Source organism: Lepidochelys kempii, chromosome 4, assembly GCF_965140285.1.
Source record: "Lepidochelys kempii isolate rLepKem1 chromosome 4, rLepKem1.hap1, whole genome shotgun sequence".
Classification (NCBI taxonomy): Eukaryota; Metazoa; Chordata; order Testudines; family Cheloniidae; genus Lepidochelys; species Lepidochelys kempii.
Genome location: NC_136383.1, coordinates 53,892,681 through 53,914,578, shown reverse-complemented (window position 1 = coordinate 53,914,578; position 21,898 = coordinate 53,892,681). Strand labels below are relative to the sequence as shown.

At 43.0% G+C, this 21,898-nt stretch overlaps 1 protein-coding gene across 3 annotated transcripts in view; it reads right to left on the bottom strand.

Annotated features, from left to right (window-relative positions):
- SMAD1 (SMAD family member 1) overlaps window positions 1-21,898 on the bottom strand; it is a 75,671-nt gene that overhangs the window by 10,246 nt on the left and 43,527 nt on the right. For all 3 annotated transcript variants that reach the window (XM_073341274.2, XM_073341273.2, XM_073341275.2), the window contains 3 exons: window positions 6,833-7,090; window positions 4,145-4,261; window positions 153-374 (listed from right to left, as the gene is read on the bottom strand). In XM_073341274.2, the coding sequence (XP_073197375.1) occupies window positions 153-374; window positions 4,145-4,261; window positions 6,833-7,090 (597 nt within the window). The remainder of the gene's footprint in view (window positions 1-152; window positions 375-4,144; window positions 4,262-6,832; window positions 7,091-21,898) is intronic.

Genomic DNA, 21,898 nt, shown 5'->3' with positions numbered 1-21,898 from the left:
ACAAGAGTACAGGACTTGACAAAGAAATTATGTATTTGCCAGTGTTCATTAGAACATGACTTTAATACGTATATGATAGTCTGTCCTTGAAGCAAGAAGCCCAGATTGCCGCGTTTAGCTAGAAAGCAAAACAAGAGAAAAACTAAATGCACCTTTGCCAATATGCCGCCTGGTGTTCTCAATGGTGGAATTCCGGTTAACATTAGAGAGCAGCCCAAGGCAAAATCTGTTCTTGTTGTTTGAAGGATCAGTAAAACCATCTACCAATACGCTGGTGGAGGAGGCATGAAATGCTTCCCCAACACGATTGTTCAGCTCATAGTAGACAATAGAACACCAGTGTTTTGGCTCTTCATAAGCAACTGCCTGAACATCTGGAAAGAAACAAAGAAAAGGTTACAATCAATGGCACTGCAACTAATATGTTTCTGAACTTTAAAGATCTGCAACCTGTAGGCTTTGGCTTAAGATCACAGAGAGAAATTCTGGATAAATAACTGCTAATTAAGTGCCATCTTCTATGGAGTTCATTTATCATTTAATTATTAAAAAAAACAAAAACAAAAACACACTTTTCAGAGCCAAAGAAAGAATCTGTACAAATACAAGTTAAGATAAAATTACTCGCAAAACTTCAGACATAGGGAAAAATATCAGAGCTGGCAACAGGTACTTAAGTAAGAGAACATGTTATGGGCTCAACTACCACACCTATCAAGCACCCCTGCATTCTTTGCAACATATGACCTAGATCAGCACTACCTTGAGTGTTGACAAATCAGTGAAGTACTCCCTCAGTTTATTGTACAGAACTACCAACTTTTAAAATATTATACGTTACAAAATTCTTTATTAACGATGAGAAATCACATAGCAGAAATGGTCAGAACAACTGGAGGTTTTCACAACTGCCTAGGAGACAGCTGGGATTTTGGCCATGCAGGCAGGAGTGACACATGGCTTGGGTTTTTGGTATCCAGATGGCAGATTAATCTTTTGTATCTGGGAAGGCAATGCATCTCCTCCCCCCCCCCCCCCACTCACCTACTGGGCAAGTGCAGAAATTACTTTAAAATTTGGGAAGGGGATGTTTGAATTCTTCATTTCCCTGCCCTACAGACCATAGGGTTGGTTCACAGCGACCTTCCCCAGTATCAGCCACTACATCCAACAACAAAAAATATGTACATTACAGTTGACGGTTCTATTAAAGTGATCAGCAATGAAATAGTCAACGTGCATGTAGTAGCTAGATTTCAGGGTTAACACCCTAATGAGATGCATAAACAAATTTCACATCTCAGAGCATTTGTTTCATACTCTTTGCAAACTCAAGCAGACAGTACTGCTTCAGTTTAGATTCTGAAGATTTTTTCCCCCCCACAATCAGAAGGCTAGGAGGCTTTTCTAAAAAGAAAAAATAAATGAAAGCTTAGATTTTGGACCATAATTATGCAACAATTTAAAAATAATATGGAATCGGGAATTTACAAGGCTATGAGATTACATTATACACAGGAAGCGGAATATAGGAGGTTTATAGGAATAAAAGAGGTTGAAGAGGAGATAGGATGTGGCTGTTTTATGTGTGAGGGTTTTAAAGTGAAGAGGATGACTATTTCTGTGCTTAGTACACAGTTTAGGAATCTGAGATAGCTGCTCTGCAGATCACAGCTCTAAATGCAAGTCGAAGTGCAAAAATGACAATGACGTTGCAGGAATTTGTTTCTCCTTTCAGCGCATTCTCAATGCCAACATTAACTTTAGGACCAACATTCTATACTTTCCTTTGCTTAGGAAAATGTTTCTCATACACTGATTTTTTTCTGATTAAAAGGGACATGAGCAGAATTTAAAAAATTTAAAACGTGATTATCTAGCTGACATAAATAGTAGGAAAGTATGTAGCCTACGCAACGTCAGCGACGAAAACGGTGTGAGACAAAAATCTTGGTGCAGGGTTTTTCGAGTGTGATGTCCATTGCTGACCAAGAATATGCTGGGAAATGCTCATGAAAAGGGGTTTAACTTTTGTAAAGCCACAGTATTGTTAAGCCTTTTCAAATCATTGTAAATAAAAGAAGCCTTTAATTATTAGTAAGGGGTTACTACACTTTGCTTTCAAATTAAGTTGCCAGTAACTACCAAAGCTACCGCTTTGCCCCAGTTCTCAAACTCAGGAAGAAATCTTGCCAGCTGGCCATTCTTACAGAATGAATCATATCTCTCTCACACAGATTTCATACTAACTTCCTTACGTTTGCTTTAAGTCATGCAGAGCAGGTGCGTTTTGTCTCTCCATTCCCAGCATGGGCCAACAATGGAAATTACCCAGCTTCAGTGACAGGATGCAGCTTGTTAAGTCAAATCTCTTAAGACTAACAAATCTCCATAAAGAACATGCTTCTAAACATTTGCAACTAAAATGTTTAACATAAAAGTTTATTGAAACAACTGTTTTTATACAACCACAGCAGACCTTTTAGGAGGGCAATTAGACACTGGATAGGCACAGCAAACAGACAGGGGCTCAAAGAATGAGCAGACGATATAAGCATAAGCAAAGAAATAAATGTCTTTTTCCCTCACTCAAGAAACAGTGAATTAAAAGAGACTATTCAACTTACTAGCAAGAAAAAAAGATTTAAAAAAACAAAGTAGAAAGCTCTTTTAAGATGAAAAGAAAAACGCAAGCCATTCCCTCTGGTTGTTATGGGTCTCAGATGTGATGCAAAAATCCCCCAGCACAGATAGAGCATATTTACAAGGGGAAAAAATGTGCAGAAGTCTGCAGAGTTAGGTATAAACACTGATAAATGCACTTTGGGCCTTCATCAGCTGCAGAGGCCAGTACGCAGTCGTGTATAGATCAGCAAAACAATGGACAATGCCAAAGATGGTGCTGATCAAATGCAAGCTCACTCTGAAGGAGGAAAATAAGCGAACACGGCACCGATATAAATTATATTAGAAGAGCAGATATATTTGTGAGCCCAGACATTTTAAGCTTAACAACAAAACTCAAATGAAATTAAACAATAGCTGAAGTGTTCATATGCTTGTAATCTTTATAATCATTCTGGCACAGCGTTCAACTTGCTACTCTCTCTCCTGGCTGGATGCACGGCACTGTGAGCTAAGTGTTCTCAGAGGGGGCTATTTCTCACCATGTGCTGAATGCACTAAATCCTTTACTCAGCAGTTTATATTTGCAATGTGTTTAAAAAGCCGCGTGTAAAAAGTTGTCTGTGCCATACGATGTAAAACAAAATGAAAAGAATTTAACACATCTTCCCTGCAACAATACCACCTCACGCTGCAATCTCACGAGCTAAGGAGGGTCATGCCAGGTCACTACTTACATGGGAAAGGAAACATTCCTACTCCAAGCTCCCAGGAAAAACCCAAGGTGCTGCAGGAAGGAGTGTTGGCAATTCAGTGTCATGCTCTTCTCTAGACATCAGAGCTAAGCCAGTGCAATACCATGGTGGTTAGGAGGCACTTCGGTTGGGTGTGTTGTGTTTCAGAAGACAAAGCATACTGAGACCCTGACCATTTTTATTACAGTATCCATAGTACTTTTCACAAGTGCAAAGATGTTAGTGCCAGTGTCCTGACAAAATCTCAGTTTGGGCAGCTATATTCCCTGCTCTCAATTCACCCACCCACCAACTGGATATCAACCATACAACATCAAGCACTGTCTCAATAGTCACTATAATCATAATAGATACCTTTCACTGCCTGTTAACAGGTGTGCTTGTGCCATTACACATAATTACTATGCTTTACCATAAGAATGGTTTAACTTCAGTGATTGTTACAGATGAGAGTTTGTAATATGCTTTTGGATTCTTCCGGCTGGAAGTCAACATTTAAAACATGGCGATGCCTTAATTTAATCATGTACGGTCACTTAGACTTTTTTTAGACCTAGAGGCTCATAAGAGTGTATAATTTCACCCCCAGCGGGGGTGGGGGAAAAGGAAACCACGTTCCCTGTAGTTTTTCTTATTGTCTACAGTTACATATTTCCGTTAAATAATATGAATCCAGATCAATATTCAGCTTAAAAAAAATTATGAGACTCTTTGCACTTTAGAAACCAAGCAGAAAAAAAAAAACGCATATAGAATCCTTTTACCTCCTCTGTTTATTTCTGGGGGAATTGAGGGTGCCATCATGTTGGTGTCCATTGGCTGTGAGCCATCCTGTGTCATCTGATCTTCCGGAGGCAGGTAAGCAGGAGGGGGAGTATCAGCTAAATATAGAGAAGGCAGAGATACAATTCCTCCCTCTCTTTAAAATGTACATATATATCCACATAAACAGTTCAGCATTAACTTGGAAATACTTTCAGCCTGACTCAGCCATAACTTCCACCCACTCATCAGAATATCTGAGAAAGCAATCATGGACCTTGATTCAGGGAAGCAGAGGATTTCTGTGTATGAAATAGTAGTAATTTTTATTCTAGTTATAACTATCAATCCACAAGTGAAAGCTTGACTGCATTTCTGTCAACAGTGCTTCACAAGTTCAAGGCACTGGATATACATTAATGTCTCCATGCTCAGCACCATCAGCCCTACATTCATATAGAACATGAACAGACTATGAGCACAGGATTTGGAGTCTAGAGGTTCTAATCGCATTGATGTTGTTTCCAATGTGGCCCTCCATCAGTGTAGTATCTGAACGTACCGCAAGTGTTAATGAATTTCTCCTCAATATCCCGGTGAAATATCACCACCAGTTTATAAATGGGGAACTGAAGGACAGAGATTTAGGCCCAGATTTTTAAAAGGTATTTAGGCATTGCTGTGCTCAGTGTTGCAGTGCTCAAAATGATTTAACAGCATAAGTCTCATCATGGTCTAAAGGGATTTAGGCTCTTAGGAGTGCTTAAAAAAAAGTCTTCCTGACCCCCACAGACTTTTTGCCTTGGTGCACGAGATTTGATTACTACCATTCTACACCAAAAAAGAGAACAAGTAGGCAGCCTATGTATCACTGTTATCTCCATCAATAAGTGAGTCATCAACTATTATGACAAGTAACCAAAAGGCAAACAGGCCAATAACTACACCATTTCTTTCATGCAACTTTCTGGTCTTCAAAATCTCAAGCTAGTTAAAATTAGCAATACAAAGCTCTCAACTAAAGCATTACAGTAATACTACAGCTATGTTTTTCCAGTTGTCACTATCCTTTTCCACTTGACCTTACAAACAGTCCACTTTATGAAGGGTGGGCAGGCATGCACCATGGAATAAGTTTGTGGGGTGAGGATCAAAATTTTGATTCCTTATTAGGCCTCTAATGAGCTATGAGAGATGTGTAATTGAAATTGTTATGCTACTGTCATGCATATGAGAAAGTACTGTGGGAAGGCCAGCAAACGTAAAATTTTCACATTTCTAGATATAGTACTGCTCCCCTTTATATTTTCACAACTGGGTCTCCTTCTGCCCTACTAACTCAAAATGGGTGTCTGCCAAGAGACCTATCTTAAGGCAATGACTCAGAACACTGAGTCAGGGCTAAGAGGGCCTCAAGATGGATGCCTTTTCATCTTTTCCACCACAACGCCCTCTAATTCAGTTTCTCCACTGCAGCTGCTGACTCTGCTTTACCTCTAGCCAGGAATGCAGGCAAAAATAGGACTCCTCAGAAACCAAATCCAATGACCTACCATAAAACATCTGGCATGGGGATACTGTAGGAGACCTTTCCCATTACAGACCAAGCATAGGACCTCTGTGACCTGATCTGTATCCACTGGGACAGGGAGTCCCAGAGCCTAAAATCATAATCAGCAGTCTCTCAAGCTTTTATTCTATAGTTTCTTAAATAAAATGTGGAGGGGGAGGGGCGAGAACGGGGACACGACCATAACATTTACGGATTTCTCAGAAGAAATTACAAAACACATGCACGCAGCGCATACAGTTCAGTCGTCTTTACCCACCAAGGGAAATTTTTGAAGACAGACAGCTATCAGTAGCTAACTTCAGTGAACACCCTCTTGACACAAGAAATTACATGTATATTTTTGCAAATCTCTCTCCCCCTTCCCTCCTCCAGCCCCAAAGGAAGGAAGGCAGCATGCCATTTGCCCAGGCTTCTTCTCCCAGCAGCAGAAAGTTAAATCAAAAACATCTTTCAGAGGCTGCTTTCTTCACGATACTTAGTCATGGACAAACCAGGCAAAAAGATGACATTTCTGTAAAAACCTTATAGCCAACCACCAAAACGGAAATAAAAGGCAATTGTTCCACTGTCTTTAAGACAGACATGCTGAAGGTTTCTTTCCAGGGCCTCTGCTGAGAGACTGTTTTGCAGCTGAAGCATTTGTTTCTTGGGATTACATCACCATTTGAATGAATTTAATCAAGTGGTGGTAGTGTGATCCCCTTGGGAAACATCTTTTATAGAACCATAACCTAATGCTGAATTTAAGAGTAGGTCTCTTTCCTGAACAAGGACATTCTGTAGCAATATTTGTTTGTCACAACATTAGCTGTGCATAACGCCCCTCTGCCCCCACACTATACCAGGACTCAATGCTCCAATAATACACTATTTCCCCCACCCCTTGAAATGCAGCTGATTTGTAAAACAAAAACAAAGCATTTTACCTGCATTAGAAAGAATACTGGACTAAAAATTGAACATTATTGCTAGGCAGCCTGATTTAGTCACCACGTTACCGAACATCTCTTCAACTGGCTAGTGAATACACTTAAGTGCTGGCTGATGATGCTTTTGCTTAACGATACTTGCAATATCTAGCTATACTATCCTTAACTCTTACAGAAGGTGAACTTACCTGGCATCTGGAAAGGACTTCCTGGGTCTGAGCTAGCAGGAGAGTGTGGATAGGTGCTACTGCTGCTTCCAGGAGAGTTGGGATAACTACTGTTGGGGGAATGGGGGAATGGATGACTGTTGGGTTGCTGGAAAGAGTCCGGGAAAGTGGCATTATGTGGCATGTGAGGCTCATTTTGTCCTAAGTTGCGGAATTGAGCCAAGAGACTGTGCTGAGGGTTGTATTCACTGTGTCTTGGAACCAGCACTGGTGGAAGAACTAGAAGGGGGAAAAAAAGAAAAACAACATTGAAGATCTGATCTCTAAGGGTTACATTATGCAGAGACATTTATACTTAGATGAAGTGAAGAGAGTTCTTCAGAGTCCCTTATGCCATATAGAGGTGTGTCAGAAATAAGGTAGTCACATTCTAGGAACATATGTCTAGGCAAGAACCCTTTCCTTGTATCCTGTTACTGCATAATTTAAATTCACAATGATCACACTAGTTGTCTGGATCCCTCGCCATAAGCTTGTTTTTATGGAGGGCCAGCGTAGAAGAATAAAGGGATAAAGGGACAAGCTATAACAACCTTTTCTTTTTTAATTAAATAAATTATCACAGAGATGCAATGTAACAGCATTTCACAACTTAATGCTGACATGTAGTTCATGTCAGTGCACTTGGTTCCCATGCTAATCGTTTAATGGTCTGTAACCCAAAACCCTGCTAATAAGGACAGATTTTTTTTTTTAACACAATGTTAATACTACACGGGCCTTGAACTAATCCTGGTTCCAACAGCTGTAATTTTATTTTTAGCCTATGCAACGTGCTTAAGGGTTAATTAAAAAAAGGTTACTCCCTCTATGCCAATTTACCATCAAATGCCTAGTTTAGATAGGGTTATATAATACAATTAAAACAGAGCAATCTGGCAAACTAAAATCCTACCCTGTGTTGTTATGGGACAAGCGAGATACAGGTCAGAACTTGCTAGATCACACTCCCAAGATCCATACACTCCAGGGAAACAAATTTCTTTTTAATTCCTTTTTACAGAGGAAATGAACAGGACACCAGATGTGGTAAAGTATAATAATCTTAGTCAGCTCTTTCAGCCCAGCATCTTTGCCTCCAAACTCCTTATAGCAGAGGCTGAACCGCTCAGATTATCACCCAGCTCTTTTAAAAGCACAGCTGTAGGTTTTTATTTTGGGAAGGGGTGAAAGGAAGAGAATCGTGGGGGGAAGGCACACACAACAGTGGGAGACACATGGAACATGATTCCTTTTGTTCCACCCCACTTCACTCCCTGGATAAGGAAAACTGGAAAAAAAAATCCCTTTTGGAGCCTGCTGAGAAAGGAGAAGAATGGTGGGAGGGAAGGAAAGAAACTACAGCGTCTTACCCCAGAGGCTTATTTGCTGCCTCTCAACTCAGTTTGGCCATGTGAGGAACCGTCAGATGCAAATTATGTATGTGGCACTTTGAACAAAGGCCTTCTCATTCCTGTGTTTAGAACTCTCTCTCTGTGATGAAAGCAGCTCAGCTGTTTACCTCAACTGCAGGAGATGCCACAAGAGTGTTAGCAGTGTTTCTTGACTTTGATATATCCAGGAGAGGTTTTATTTAGAGAAGCTAGCCTAAACCTGCAAATCTTCACTCACTCAAGCAGTCCTGACAACCTGGGGAATTTATACTTCGAGAAAGGGTTGCAGGATCAGACCCTTGGACTTTAAGGTCAAGCTGCAAGTCAAATCAGTACCAATTTTACATATACATCCAATTTCACCGACAGCAGCTTGAGCAGAGTTTTCATTATATTTACAATCCTTAAGCCAGGGTGTCATTATTTAAATGGACTGCTTCATAGTTAACTGTGTTCATTTTATGAGTGGAATGTCACACTAGAGGATGAATGTATGCTATGAAATGAGGTATCTTCATCTTCCACATGCTGGAAGTTCTTGCTCTTTGGCCTAATACATCACCAGGCAAATGAGTAGGAGAAACATGTTCATTCTATCATGCATATTCCTTGCTTCTAAGGAACTATTTCAATAATTAACTGGAGAAAGTCATTTAGATTTACCCCAACATTCACTCAATACTTCAAATCTTACCAGTTGCAATACAGCACACGTCAAATTCCAATTCCTCTGAATATCAGGATTCCTCTTTTCATTAAGATTTGCTCTGAAAAACTTTTGGGTTTTTGAGCACTTCTTATTCAATAAAGTTCAAATAGTGTATTACTTGCCATAGCAAACATGCGTTGGCCTAATAAATAAGAAGTGAAAAGGGTAACAATAAGAGCTTATGTTTAAAGATATTTTTCCCTTTCCTGTCTTTATAATTCTTCCTTACTTTTCTGGGCATTAAAACACTGCTTCCCTGTATCTCTATTTCCTGCAGATGAAGGTCAAACTTTTCTAAGCTAATTTCTGAAAAACAAAGTACATCATCTACCTTTCCCACCCCTACAATGACATACATGACATCACAGGAAGCCATGTGATTTATAGCATTTTTTAAAATAGCTGGAGGAACAGGATATTTTCAATATGGTTTTAGCAATTAAAAAAAGCAGTATCAGATTTTCCCAAGGAGTGCACACACTATCGCCAGTTGGAACTGAGCCCTTCATAAAAAAACCGGGAATATGTATGGATGTAAATTCTACATTTCTCCCTACATGTCTTCCCCTTCTCTTGCACCCAAACCATTCCCAGGTACATAATATGGCTTTGGCGGGTGGAGAAGAGAAAAGATCTCGCAAAAAAAATTATATTACACCATAATTTAAGCGTTTTTCTAAATTGTAAAAGAGTTTGGAAGATGTAAAACATTACTGTGAAGCAGCAAAGAAACTGACGCCTGGCACACACGGGTTAAAGAAAACCTGTGGGCTCAGCTAGCCCCACCCTGCTATATCTGCAGCCAATGCCAGGCCAAGAAGGGCACGGAAAGAAGGGAGCCAGGCTCAGTTGGGGGCTGACTGGCAGGAGTTTTCGCAGCTACGGGAGACAAATCAGCCTTGCCCTGCCAAGGGGAGCCTGCAACTCAGCCCCAACTGTGGGATAACTGAACTAGAAGGGCCCTGCCACATATTAGAGAGACTTTAATAGGAAGTAGCCCAGGGAAACAGGTCTTGAAAGCCACCCCAGCAGACAGGCAGACCCATCAATCCCTGTTTAGGGGTCAAACTACACCAGGCCCTGGGGAGGGTCTGGGTCCCCCTCCAACCCCTCTGACCAACAATCTAGCCAGTAGGCCACCTGGCCACCGAAGGCTCTATCACAAGTGGTAGAGAATGCAGGCAATGACCTAGTCCCTGCTGAAGGGAATTTAAAAACAAAACAAAACCCAAAACAAAAAGAAAGCTCTTGAATGGAGATAGAACAGATGCTGAAATTGATGGCTGAGCAAAACACCCACCATCAACAGCAGCAACTCCTGCAGCAGACAGCCATGCAGCAGCAAATCCATGAATTGGCAGCCCAGCAGCAGCAGCAGCTGGTCCAGCAGGTGGCCTCCATACTGCCACCCAGTGCTCCAGCAGAATTGATTAACGTGCCTCCATCAGGCTTACCAAGTTGGGGCCTGATGATGATCCTAAGCTTTCTTAGAAACTTTTGAGAGGGTAGCCACAGTAGCCCTGAGACCAACTGGCTGCAGTGCTGGTCCCATACTTAATCAGGGTAGCACAGACCACATAGCATGCTTTAGACCCTGCAGCCGCCAAGGAACATGCCCGGGTTAAGGTAGCGATACTCGATGCCCTAGACATGTCGGAGGGGACATTCTGTCAGTGCTTCCAGGGGGAGCAGTATCCACAGGGAACCTGACCCCATCTGGTCACCCAGAAGCCGCGGAACACATGCTTGAGATGGCTCAAGCCCGAGGCAAAGTCGGGAACGCAGGTCGTTGAACTGGTCCTGTTAGAGCAGTTTGTCCAGATCCTGCCCCTTGGGGGAAGAGAGTGGATGTTGCGGTACCATCTGGAGACTATGACAGATGCCATCCAGCTCACTGAGAATTACCTAGCTGCCAAGTCCCCCATGACGACATCCCCCCAGGGACTGGCCGGGACCAAGAGCCCCATACTACCAAAGGATGGAACCTTCCATGGACTCCGGTCCCTTGAGCGGCATAGACATGCTCCCCCTCTTTCCAGAGCTCCAGGGGGCCCAAGGACCAAAATGCCCAGAGGTTCCCCAAACAAGAGCCCCAGAACCATTTGCTCACACCCAAAGTCAAGGAACCACTGGCCCCCTGGAGGTTCAGAAGGTGGTCCAGAACTCAGGGAGGCCCATTGGGAAGAGACCACCCAGATACCCAGACAGGGAGCCACTCGCACCACCCAAGATCCAGATCAGTATTTCACATATGGCTGTTCTGGGCATTGGTCCAGAGATTGTCCTTATATGGAATGCAGCTTTCAGAAGATCTGGACCCCACAGACCCAAGCACGTCAAGGCAACCCAACTAAACTGACCATCCCGGTGCGGGTAAATGGGAGAGAAGTAGTGGGGCTGGTGGATTCGGGGTGTGCCCAGACCCTTGTACCGAAGCACGGTGGTTACTAACTCAGGGCACCATCATGCTACAGTGTGTTCATGGGGACAGGAGGGCCCCCCACACGGAAGTAACATTGACAGTGGGGAGACAGGAGAAGTCCATGATGGTCGGTCTGGCCCCGACACTCACCTACCCACTGATTCTAGGCAGAGATCGGAGCTATTCTGGGGAGTTGTTAACAGAGCTGATAAGACCCACTTCTGATGGACAGAACGCCCTTCCTCTGACCACAGGCTGGCCTGAAGCCGCAACCCTTGTGGGCACGGAGGAGGCTGCAGACCCTGGTGAGGGGATATCTCAGTCTTCAGTACCAACCTAGCCAGACTAGGGATGTAAATACCATTTAAACAGTTAACCATTTAAACAATAAAAAAATTTTGTTTAAGCGGTTAACCAATTAAAGGGTCAGCTGGTGCAGGGCAGGGCAGGCCGGCCTGGAGGCTAATAGTTAAGGCGGGTTAACCAGTAAGACTAATGCTTACCAGTTAACAGTCAACATTTTATACCCCTAAACCAGACTAGCCCCACTCCCAGCCAGCTAAGGAACTGTCCCCACTACCCAAGTCTGAGATTCTGACGCACCTCTCTGACTTTGTGGAAAGGCAACGGGCTGACGACACACTGAGCCAAGCATATGCCCAGGTGGTAGCAATAAATGGGGAAACCGTTAAGCCCCATCAAGCAGGACAGTTTCCCCACTTTGAGATTCAGGGTAACTGTCTACGCTGCTTAGAGAAAGATCAGCAGACCAAAGAGGTTTGACATCAGCTCTCGGTGCCCTGCCCTTAGCTGAAGGAGGTTATGCGACTCACCCATGCCATATCTGCTGCTGGGCACCTGGGAAGGGAAAAGATGCTAACCCAGGTTCTGGCCCGGTTCTTTTGGCAGGGGTCTACAGAAACATGGTGGATTTCTGTGTCTCCTGCCCAGAGTGCCAGCTTACTACACCTCAGCCAGCTGAGAAAGCATCACTCATCTCCCTCCCACTCATAAGTGTGCCTTTTGACTGAACTGGAGTCAACATAGTCAGCCCTCTGGACACCGGTTTATTCTTGTTGTAGTAAACTATGCAACCCGGTACCTGGAAGCTGTGCCATTACGCTCCATGAATGCAAGAAACAAATTTTATGTCTCAAACGACGGAACAACGCTGCCATTTACTAAAAATCAAGACTCTACAAACATCCATATACCACCCAGAAACAGACGGCCTGGTGGAGTGCTGTCACAGAACCCTAAAAACAATGTCCCAAAGGTTTGTCCTGGTGGATGTCTGACATTGGGACCAACTACACCCTCCTCTTCTATTCACGGTCCGAGAAGTTCCCCAGTCTTCCACTGGCTTCTTGCTATTCAAGCTTTTCTATGGAAAGCATCCCCAAGGAATTTTAGACCTAGTTCGGGAAATGTGGGAAAAGCAGCCATCTTGAGCCAACAACATAGTTTGGTATGTCTTAAGCCTGTGAGAGAAACTTGAGGCTTTAGGTTCATTTGCCAGAGAGAACCTCTTAGGTTATGTCTACATTACATGAATAATGTAGCTGGAGTTGACGTACCTTAGGTCGAGTTACTGCAGGGGTCGACGAGAGAAAAATCTCCTGTTGACTTACTTACTCTTCTTGATTTTTAGTAAATGGCAGCGTTGTTCCGTCGTATGAGACATAAAATTTGTTTCTTGGTCTGTCAAGATCTGCCAGGACACCCTGACTCAAGCAAAAATACTCATAAGCTCTGTAGCCACTGTTTTTGCAGGGTAGATCACAGGGGTCGACTGCAGACTGATCTGCAGTCGATCTGGCAGGTCTTTATTAGACTCGCTGGAGCGATCTCAGAGTGTCAATCCTGGCTGTAGTGTAGACCTGCCCTTACATGCCCAAGACACCCAGGAAGCTGCGTACAATAAACTAGCATGCCTCCGGGAGTTTCAGCCTGTTGATTGGGTACTGTTGTTATTGCCCAGCTTGGAGTCGAAGCTCCTAGCCTGCTGGCAGGGAGCTCTATGAGGTGATCCGATACGTGGGACAGGTGAACTAAGAAATCAGACAACCTGACAAGCATAAGGTACAACAAATCTACCATGTGAACTTTTAAAACGTGGAAAGCCCAAGAAAGCTTATTAATAAACTCCCTACCCACCAGAGCCTGAACTAGGCCCTTGGGCTGCAGAAGTCTCAATGTCAAGTGTGGTCAAGATTGGGGACAACCTTACCCCTGAGCAGAGAGACCAGGCATAACAACTGATCACTGCCTTCTCTTCCGTGTTCTCTACTTGACCAGGGCGGACTCACCTGATAACTCATCAGGTTCAGATGGAACCGGGAGCTAAGGTCAGGGAAAACCCTCGGTCCCAGCCCAAGAAGTTAAGGGCGATCGTGAAACAGGAATTCCACTCGATGCTAGCGCTGGGGGTGATCGAAGAGTCTTTCAGTGACTGGAGAAGCCCTGTGGTACTGGTACCTAAATCCAATGGGACCACTCAATTTTGCATCGACTTCTGCAAGGTCAACGCAGTATCAAAATTCTACACATACCTGATGCCACATGGACGAGCCACTCTGGACTTACAGGAATATTGGCAGATCCCCCTCACACCTGAGTCCAGGGAAAAGACAGCTTTCTCCATCCCCTTCCGGCTCTTTCAATTCCAGACCATGCCCTTGAGATTGCACGGGGTCCCAGGCACATTTCAGCAACTCATGGACCCAGTCCTTCGCCCCCATAGCCGGTATGCAGCTGCATACCTAGATGATGTGGTGATCTATAGTCACTACTGGTAGACAGTCTCTCGAGGCCAGCCTGACAGCAAGCCCCACTAAATGTCACCTCGGTAAGGATGAGACCACTTATCTCGGGTACACCTTGGGAAAGGGCACAAACTGACCCTTGATTAGCAAGGTCCAGGCCCTCCAGATATACTCCCCACTTTCCTAGAAGAAGCAAGTACGCCAGTTTCTAGGTCTGACCCGATACTACCACCGCTTTATTCCAGGGTTCTCATCCACCACAGCCCCTCTTTCTGATCTACTCAAGAATGAGAGCCCCAAAAAGGATCCAGTGGACCAGAGTTCTGTGAAGAGACTTTTCAAACCCTGAAAGCCCAGCTTTGTTGAGAACCAGTCTTTTATAGCCCCAACTTCACCAAGGAGTTTTGTTACAGGAGCCATGGGGCTGTTTTATCCGCATCTTATACATTAGCCGGAAGTTGGTCCCGAAGGAGGAGCCCCACTCTCTAATTGAGAAAGAAGTCTTAGCAGTAAAGTGGGCTGTGGATTCACTCTTATTACCTTCGGGGTGCACCCTTCAGACTAGTCACTGACCATATCCCTCTCCGCTGGTCACATGCCATGAAGGATACAAACCCCCAAATTATGAGCTGGTACCTCTCCCTCCAGCCCTTCTCCTTCTGCATTCAGCACCAAGCTGGAAGAGCCCATCTGAATACCAACTTCTTCTCATAGGATAGTGAGGAGTAGTTGAGGGAGGGGAGGCAGAGCCCAAATGGTGTCCTAAGGGGGAAGGGATGTGTGAAGGAGCAGAGTATGTGCCGCCCGGCACAGCAAGGGTTAAAGAAAACCTGTGGGCTCAGCTAGCCCTGCCCCTCTATACCTGCAGCCAATGCCAGGCCTGAAGGGGGAAGAAAAGAAGGGAGCCTGGTTCAGTTAGGGGCTGACTGGCGAAGAGGCTGGAGCTCTCTGTTTGGCAAGCCTTCCCCTGCCAAGGGGAGCCTGCAGCTAAGCCCCAAACTGTGGGGTAATTGAACTAGAAGGGCCCTTCCCCAGATTAAAGAGACTTAAATAAGAAGTTACCCAGGGAAACAGGTCTTGAAAGCCACCCTGGCAGAGAGGCAGACCCATCAACCCCAGTTTAGGGATCAAACTATACAGGGCTCTGGGGAGCATCCAGCTCCCCCTCCAACCAATGATCTAGCCACTAGGCCGCCTGTCTACCAAAGGCTCCATTACAACAACATAAAGGCCAATTATTTCTTCAGAATGTTTTAAAAATTCAGTCTAAAGGGTAGACAAAAGCAAAGCAGGCCCATCTAACTGCAAAGTTAGAGTTATAACTCAGTGTTATCCCTAATTCCAGTCCCCCCGCCCCATACCCTTCACCCCAAAATCCCTTAAGTCAAGTGGTGCTTTTAATGGGAGTTGGCTGGCCCATCAGGCTACAGCTTGAGTTAGCACAACCTAGCAGCTCCTAACACACACTATACAGTTGGAGTGTTATTTCACAGTGAGAGCTGCCAACTCAAGAGAGGAGTTAACTCCAGTTATCTGCACTCAAGTTAACTGTGCAGGGAAGACATGGCCAGAGATTGTTCAGAAGTATGGAGGAATGGGTAACAGTTCAAAATGTTACTGTGAACACAAACTATTCTTACTCCCCAGTTTAAGTCTGTGAGCTTCTGGTCACGCTGAAGACCTGAACCATACGGAACAACAAATTACCGAGGCTCAGTGCAGCAGAAGAGGAGGTTGATCTCTGTAGCAGCGGCTAGCCCCCCGAAAGAAGTAATTGAAGGGGAGAAAGCATGTGAGAGAGTGTTATTCAGTGTTAAGCCAGCACAAATGTTGCTATAAAATAATCAAGTAGGGCACATCTTTGCTGTGGAGAATCCTGAAGGACACTGCTCTAGGTGATAGCTTGTGGAAGAAATGTCTCCCTTTTCCTTTCTCAGTGAAGAACAGATACGGTGAGAAGCAATAATATTAATTTTACCTGAGACAATTTTAACTTGTCTCTTTTTAATACAAATATCACTATTTAATGAGGGAAATATGTATTCATTAAGTGCTTTTCAGAAAAATGACTAAAAAAAGGTACCATCTAAATTCAACAGATCTGAGAGTCACATCTATCTGCTTCATTAAAGTAAGGGTTTTAACTATCAATTAGAGCAATAGCTCAACAAAGCAACAAAACAAAAGCTAGATTCTATACCTTCTCAAACACCAGATTTTTTTTTTTTTTTAACTCCAGGTCTAAAATTTGGTCCTTAGTTAATCTACGCAACCCCACTGAAGACTGCGGACAGTTTCTGGAGTCTGGGGATTGTACATGTCTAATTAAGGGCATAAAATAAAGGTTCTACAGGCCAAATTATTACCACTCAATGCATAAAAAAAGGAGTTAGAAGGGGGACTGACTTGACTTTCAGATTTCAGTTAAAGTTTGCAGAGCTGCAGCTAGAAAAACATCTTATTCGTAAATGGTAAATTTGCATCTGGAGTCAGACACTGATATTTACATATAGATTTACAGAGACGGTATTCATAGTAAATAAGTGTTATGACCACATTCAGTTGCAAGCGTGAGCTTGGTGCTGTACAAAGTACAGCGACAGGGCCATTTCATCAAAGAGCCTACAGCACCAACACACAAAATCTAACAAACAAGATGCCATAAATGGCCAGATGAAATTTCTAATTACAGTAGTATTTTTTACTTCATTAGTAATGGTAATCTTTGTGGAAGTAGTTTAGGGGAAACCTATCAGTCCCTATTCTTTGTGCTCTGTTTTTCTGTATGTTAAGTCTCCCCATTACTTGATTCTGTTGTCCAACCAATAGCAGTGGAATAATCTGGAAGCAGCGCATGCTACTAACACCCAGAGGAGAGTGATATATGTATGCAATTCTAATCAGTTTCAACTTTATTTCTGAAACACAAAGCAGAACAAAATGGGTGGAGTAAGCAAAAAATCTGAATTCTCCTTTTAAAATCTTCATGTTTAGAAGTGTAAAAATTAATCCAATTGAAGGACTTGTAACATTTTCAAGTTAGGGCATGTTTTCTCCCTCATTTGGTTTCGCCATCATCCTACATGAGCACAGATTAAAGGGTTTAGTTCCCTTGCCACCCGTAGTTTTGTATTTATCTCCACCTGCTAGAAACTAAAGTTTAGTAAACTTCTCTTCTGTTTGAGACAGAATCTCAGAAGCCAGGAAGAACTGAGTGGAGGAGACGGGAGAAAGGGAGAAGTGGAAGAGGAAGGAGAGATACTTCCATCATCCATCCTGCAGGATGTTAAACTACTTCTTGAAATCCGGGTACATATGCAAATTCTAATTTTTCCATAAAAATTATGAATAAGATGAACTGCTGTTGCATTTTCACTATTGACTCCGGGTGGAATTCTGTGCCAAAAAATTAAATTCTGCGCACTACACTTTCAAATTCTGCAAAATCTGTATACTTTTGTCAAAACAACACAATATAATCACACCCGTTTCAATTGTTTTGGGTAATTTATTTCAAAATACCTGTCAGCAAGTATGTCTGTAACAATACAGACAAATAAAAAAGATTCAGTAAATATTTTTAGACAAAGATTCCTTACCAGGCATGTTAATACAGAGCTCTGAGTAATAATTCATTTAAACTACAACAGAGAACCATATTTCACTCATCCCCCAGAAACAGTGCAAAGGCTGGGGGGAAGTCAGGTAATGGAGGAGCTGAGGGAGAGGGAAATAATTGCTGGGAAGGAGCCTGGGTGTGAACTTGGAAGGTTGTTGGGTATGGATGGGAAAAGTATGGAACAGGTTTTTTGGGGGGTGGGGAGGGACTGTAAGGGAGCTTCCCCCATGCAGACCCTGGCTGACCCCAGCCTCTCCCATTCAGTCAGGCACATATGTTTCTCCATCCCTACTCAGACACACACTCCCCCCCATCCCCATGTGGCCCTGCACCTCTCCCTGTCCATGTGTCTCTGTGCCCCCACTCGGCCACTCCCCCATCTCTACGTGGCTCTGTGTCTCCACTCCCATTCTGTCCTTGCCCACTAGCCCTTATAAGCCTGTCTGACCAGCCAGCAGCCCCACACTGTCCGTCTCCCCATAGCCCCTGTCTCCTGACCTGGCCCTAAAGGTGCTGTGAAGGCAGCTCTGCAGGCTCTCTCTTCCCTAGCTGGCTGGGAGTGGCTGCTTTGTTCTATTGCCACAGTGTCCTCTGGTGGGCAAGAGGTAGAATTGCAGTGCCTTTTCTTCAACAGAAGCTTTTTCTGCTCAAGAAATTAAAAATATGCACAGCTCATTAATTATGCACACTCACAGTGGCACAGAATTTCCCCAGGAGTAACTATTAAGATTGACTGTACCAGGATTTGACAGACGCATACTACAAAGGAGCATTTGTGCAATTCCTGCCACATTGGGGCCCCCATCCCAAATCAGGGTCTCTGGGTAGTACCATATTTTTTATATATATATAAAAACATACATACACGCTTTCAAGAGCATTTACCCACAGTCACTTGCTGTTATATTTGAAAGGTTCAATTAAAAATTAAACTGTAGGTTTTGTTCCAAACAAAGAGAAATACCAATAGATAAGGGAAAACAGAAATGTGGGGCTTGCGTTCAGAATTCAAGATGGAAAATCTTATATGGATGAAGTGGCAAAAGAATGATTTGGAATGAGAAGGAAATCCATATGGTAACAGTTTTAGCCTATAAAACTCTAAAAGGGTTTAGGTCTTAGATTAACCCCCCCCCCCATCTCCCTCCTATTTGATTCCTCAGCAGTTGAAATCAGCTGTGATATACTGGCTAGCAGCCCCCCAGTTTAAATAGAGACGGGTTTAGTGCATTTTAAGTTGAGGACTCAAGTTGAATTTGCTTGACTCTCTTTGGCAACTGTAGTGTTAAACAGTTGATGTGAGTGTACTGGTTGGAACCTTTGCCAGGAACCCTCTTCTCCTTGCAAAGGTTAAACACTGAGTGGAAAGAAAGTTCTGATGCACTTATGTTTCAGATAGTGCAAGAGAACAAGACTCTCCTTGGCAAGCATAAGTAGTCTTTAACCACAGGACATGTTCCCAAATACAAAGACACTTACATTTCTACACCGTGGATTAAGTTGCTCTTAACAATAACTAATATTGTTATGTCCAAAGCTGGTCTCAGAGGACCTAGCTACATTATGCTGTTCTACCACCACTTGGTTCAAACAAGGTTTTTCTATGCCATGTGGTGGTGAAACTTTGCTTTACTGTTTCTCAGAAGCAGAAGTGCCAAGATTTTAGCTGTTTGCTTCAATAGGACTTAAGTTACAGTAACTGTAAATGGAAAGGCTCAATAATAGCCATCCAGCAGTCTGTTTTGGGTGACTATGATCAGACAGGCAAACATTCCAGGCTATTCATTCAAGAGACAGCTGAGAGTCTGGTTTTCTTAACTTTATTTCTCAATTTCAGTAGACCTCACAGCTTGATTTGTATTTTGCATATTTGCTACTGAAGACTTTATTTTAAAACATTTGTTGCTTCATTTACTGTAATTTTAAAATCAGACATCTGGCATAACACATTTGGCAAGTAATATTAGTAAGTTTCCTGCATTATAATGCTCAGCTAACATTAGAAGCTTTACTTGGATGCCCACTGATTCATGAAATTGACATTTGTTCCAAGTGCCTCCAGAATTCAGCACTAATTACATGCCTACAATTAAAGCAACACTTACTAGTTTATGGCAAAAGTAATTGACAGTTCTGCAGAGGATAGCTAATAGTTTGACAGTGCATTTTAACTTGAGGACATTTGAAGTGATCAAACTTCTCATTACACTTGTAAGCAGCACTACCATGTTGCCATATAGGAGAAAAGATTTGCAACTTCAAGTCTGGAGTGACATTTGACAGGAATTTGGTTAATTTTTAAAAGGATTTAGTCTCATTGACAAATCCATCAATAATGGGATCCCCTTCTCCGGTTCACATTGGAAAAGGGCAAAAATATTCCCCCAAATTGTGCTCCCTTCCAATTGTTTTCAGTGGTGCATTTTAGTGGTGCACTGAAATTGGCAAAAATTAGATGAAGAAAGTTCAATATCACTTGCCAAACAAACTGACAGTTGTCTGCTATTTTGGGGAAACATCCTAGAATTGTACACACCTGTTGTAGCATGCTATTTTTAAAGCTACGCCCAACAGTAACATTATGAAGCAATATGACAAATCCTCTCACCAGTGACACTCTGCAGTCTCCCATCCCTGAACTTGCAGAGCTATAGGATGCCTAATAGAAAAACAGTCTAGAAACAAGAATTTCACTTACACAATTCAGACAGTTTTTTCCTTTCCTTGTTTAAGTCAGCGAGTGACTAACTCCCTGTCTCCAACCCCCCTTCCCATCCCTTTCTTCTTCCACCTCTAATTCATCCAGTCTCCATTTTCTTGTCTCCTCTTGGATGATTTCCACTCAATTTATCTTCGCTGTCTTTGAAAAGGACACTTCATTTTTTTTCCTCTCCATTCTCAAGACTGGAGCAGCAACAGCTTCTCCTTTGCCCTTGTTCTTTTATAGTCTCTCCCCATTGCTTTCCTCCCCCTCCTCTAATTCTATTACTGTCTAATGTTCCCCTCAAAAAGTGCTGGCAGTATGGGAGTATTGCACACAGCTGTTCCACTCTGCTCCCTCTAGTCTTCCTGATCAAAGCTTTCCCATCTGGCCGGAAACAGACCAGAGAACTGAGCGCTGATCAGAGTTCTCCCAGGTGTTGGATGGAGGAGGGAGTTACTGATCAGTCCTGGAATCCTTACACTAGCCAGATAGGTCACAAGATAGTAGTGTTTAAGAATAAGTTTGCCAATTATTATAACTCCTGTCTTAGTCCCAAATTCAATTCTGAAACGATTTAGCAGCTGTTACCTTGAGAACCACTAGAAAAACCACACTAACAAAAACTGCCTATCAAGTATGGAACCCAAGGTTCAAATGATAAAGCACTAATTTTAGTGATCTAATTTAAGTTTGGCTAAAACTGTATCAGAATTGAAGTGCTGTGAAAAAAGCAAGATGATAGGTAAGAATGGAATGATATTTAAAGGGCCAGAAACAGTTTCAGGACCAGTAAAGTTTTCTAAATACTGGTCCAAAGGACCAGAAAGAAAACATTTCAAATCCCCATAAGGTGGATGGGGAAAAAAACGTAATCCAGTTTGGGTACAAATTTCAGAGGCACAACACAAGTTTCTTTCATTCTTTTTAACACATACATAAACAAGTTTTTAATGAAACATGATACGAAATGCAAGCTAGGGACACATTTTAAAGGGGATTTATCTTAGGACAGCATGGATCTCAAAGTAGCTTGGCCAAGACTGTTATCACTTAAGGGTTTTCTCCTCTGGTGAATCGCAGGGTTGCCTTTGTGATCAGAAAAATATACTTTTTCACTCTAAAACAACACACCCCGCATCTGTGTCTGATTATACAGGCTCGATTTAGACAGCAAGTTACTCAAGGAAGTGATCAAGCCAAATCTGAAAAACCATGCTGAGGGCATGAGAGGAGTCCATGCTGGGGATGAAGACAGCATGACATGGCTACTGTTTCTCAGAGTCAGACCTCTGCTGCTTAGGCAGCAAGAAGCCTCCTATACATTTAGTGTGTTACTTCCTACTCTCAACTGACCTGCACTTTGAATCCCAGGCGTGCTAACTGACTGGAACATCAGTCTTCAGACTGAAAATAAAAACTGGCCTCTTACTTCAGT